Consider the following 3,139-nt stretch of genomic DNA (forward strand, 5'->3'; position numbering starts at 1 on the left):
TGTGTGTGTGTGTGTGTGTGTGTGTGTGTGTGTGTGTGTGTGTGTGTATGATCTAACTCAGGGCCTCGATCATGCTACCATCCTGCTGAGCTATGTCTCCAGCCCATGTACTTCATTTCTCTTCCTCTGTGGGTGTGCCAGGGGTGGATGCGGGACAGAAAATGCAAAAGCATGGAAACCAACAGTCAGTGTCAAGTGTTTTCCTTGATCAATTTCCACTTCATTTTTTGTTTATTTTTTAAAAATTTTATGTGTATGGGTATTTTGCTTGTTTGCTTGCCTGTGTGGCTAAAACAGTGCAGGCTCCCCGGAGTTACTAGATGGTGAGCACCATGTGGGTGCTGGGAACTGAGCCAGATCCTCTGGAAGAACAGCCCATGCCCCTCCTCCAGCCTCTGTTTTATGTTTTGAGATAAAATCCCTCCCTGCACCCGGAACCCGTTAATCAGCTAGACTGGCTGGCCAGCCAGCTGCAGAGTTCCTCCTGTTTGTGCTTCTCCAGTTCGGAGACAGCACAGTGCTGCTATTGCCTGCTGTTTTCTTGGGTACTGGAGATCCAAACTCAGGTCTTCATGCTTGTCAGGCAAGTAACTGACCAACTGAGCCATCTCCCATCTCCCTTTATTTCTTTTTTTTTTCTTTTTTTTTTTCCTTTCTGAATATTATTTATTTACCTATTCATCGGTTGATGGGTATTTGGGTTGTTCATTTTTTTGGTCTTAAATTAAGGAAAGCTGTCATGAATCCAGACAGTGACATGTGCTTATATTGCAGGAGGCTGAGGCAGGAGCCTCAGAAGTTTGAGGCCAGCTTGGCTATATGGTGGGACTCTGTCTCTTGAGAGAAAGTGAAAAGGAAGGGTTGGAGAGAGAGACTGCTGTAAATATGTGTGCACATGGGTGTGCAAGTGCTTTTGAAAGTTGATGTTTGTGTTTCTCTGGGGTGTACCTGGGACGATGGTTGGGTCATATGATAAGGCTCTATTTACTCTTTTGTGGAGCTACTGGGTTGTCTTGAAAACTATATTTCCATCAGCGGTACATGAGGGTTTCAGTTTCTCCACATCATCCTAACAGTTGTCATTGTCCACGTTATTTGTCACAGCTATCCGTTTAGAAGCCATAGCGCATGGGGTTCAATTTACATTTCCCTGTGGCTACTGTTCCTGGTGTTTATTGGCCACATAAGTGGCTTCTTTGAAGAATTAGCTATTCAGATCCTTTGACCATTTTTTAAAATTTACTTATTTTTTTTAATTATGTTTTCTAAACTTTTAAAGGAGAAAAGGTTTGCCTATAGAGTCCGTTTCATTAATATAGTACACAAATATATTTAGGCTAAGATATAGGGACTTAAGGGCTACCACTTCTAGATTCTAGACCTAAAGTGAGCAAAACTTGAGCCTGTCATTTATTGTCAAGGGCTTTGTTAGGAGGCACCCTGAGAAGACTTTGAGATCATGTCAGAGCCTGTCCTAGAGCTTTCCTGGATGTAGAAAGCACCAACTCAGGAACCCCAACTGCCTGCTGGCTTTACTGTTCGATTCAAACCTTTCAAGCACTGTGTCTGAACAGACGATGACTTGAGTAGACTAGACGAGTGAACGCGTCATTCTCTGTCTTCTGAACTATACTCCCTTCTCTTCCTATTAGATTATAGATGTCATAGACAAAGAACTGGTTCAACCTTTCGAGATTCTGTTTGAAGGAGTTGAATATATTGCCAGAGCCGGATGGACTCCAGAGGGAAAATAGTGCGTATGTTAAATTGCCACTTCATTACAACTAATTTAGGTCCAGAGTTTTAGAATGTCAGTATTGTAGGCTTTACCTTCCTATGTAAATTGGCGCTATGCTATTTCCAGGCCTTTTCCCTGAACTCAGTGAATGTGCATATTTGTAAGCATAAATATACACCATTGTGATTATAGGAATAATTTTTTAAAGACTTTGTCTACAGGCTGGAGAAATGGCTCAGCAGTTAACAGCATTGACAGCTCTTCCAGAGGTCCTGAGTTCAATTCCCAGCAACCACATAGTGGCTCACAACCACCTATAATGAGATCTGATGACCACTTCTGGTGTGTCTGAAGACAGCTACAGTGTACTCATATACATAAATTAAATAAATAAGTCTTAAAAAAATGACCCCCATCTTTAAAAACAAAAAATAGAATTAATAGGTACTGAGAGAGAGAAGAGAAGGTTATTCATTTTCTGAGAGCTTGCTGTATTCTGATTTCTCCCCCTTCCTTTGAACAGTGCCTGGTCCATCCTACTAGACCGTTCCCAGACTCACTTGCAGATAGTTCTGATCTCTCCTGAGTTATTCATCCCAGTAGAAGATGATGCCATGGACAGACAGAGACTCATAGAGTCAGTTCCTGACTCTGTGACACCACTGACCATCTATGAAGAAACAACAGACATCTGGATAAATGTATGCATTTCTGTTTCTTGAACTTGGCCGTGTGTTTTCTCAGGATACTCAGGCAGATGGAGTTTTATAGCAAGCTAGCAAAATGCATCCTTATGTTCAAAGGAACCGTCACCATTTGAGTTGGAATGATGGCTCCAGAACAGAGTAGTTTGTAGCAGAAAGTAGACACTATTGAAGTGACAGTTCAGGAGTGCCTGCAAATGTGGCCGTGCACGAACGGAGTACTGAGCCCACAGCCCAGCTCCAGCTTCTGTGCTTCTGAAAAGACCTTCAAGACCTATGTCTAGAAACTACCTTTTAAGTTAGCAAACAATACCAAATATACTAGTTTTAAATTGAGTTTTACATTTTAACATAAAAATTAAATATAAAACAAAAACATTTCTCTGTTTCTCTAGTTGAAAGTAGGCTTCCTGTGAATCATTCAAAACAGATGAACATCTGTTTTCCTTCAGCTGTTAGAATATTTGTCTTTGGAAATCAAAAATAAAGCGTGTTGTTCTCCTTGCCTGGGTAGTAAGATTTATGCTGCTGCATAAGCTTTCTGTGCTTCAGAGATGACAGAGGTGGATTGGATCAGCTGTGGTCATGTAGATCACAGAGGTGGAGAGGAGAGGCCGTGGTCATTTAGATGACAGAGATAGAGAGGAGAGGCCGTGGTCATGTAGATCACAGAGGTGGAGAGGAACAGCCGTGGTCA

General features: G+C 41.9%; 1 protein-coding gene across 4 annotated transcripts in view; it reads left to right on the top strand.

Moving 5' to 3' along the window:
* Positions 1-3,139, top strand: part of Dpp8 (dipeptidyl peptidase 8) — a 54,256-nt gene that overhangs the window by 20,547 nt on the left and 30,570 nt on the right. For all 4 annotated transcript variants that reach the window (XR_003709354.1, XM_028752320.1, XM_028752321.1 and 1 more), the window contains 2 exons: positions 1,653-1,753; positions 2,262-2,439. Coding sequence is in view for 3 of the 4 variants with exons in the window: in XM_028752320.1 (XP_028608153.1) it covers positions 1,653-1,753; positions 2,262-2,439 (279 nt within the window). In the remaining variant the exon portion in view is untranslated. The remainder of the gene's footprint in view (positions 1-1,652; positions 1,754-2,261; positions 2,440-3,139) is intronic.

This window comes from Grammomys surdaster, unplaced genomic scaffold (genome assembly GCF_004785775.1).
Source record: "Grammomys surdaster isolate TR1022 unplaced genomic scaffold, NIH_TR_1.0 125896, whole genome shotgun sequence".
Lineage (NCBI taxonomy): Eukaryota > Metazoa > Chordata > Mammalia > Rodentia > Muridae > Grammomys > Grammomys surdaster.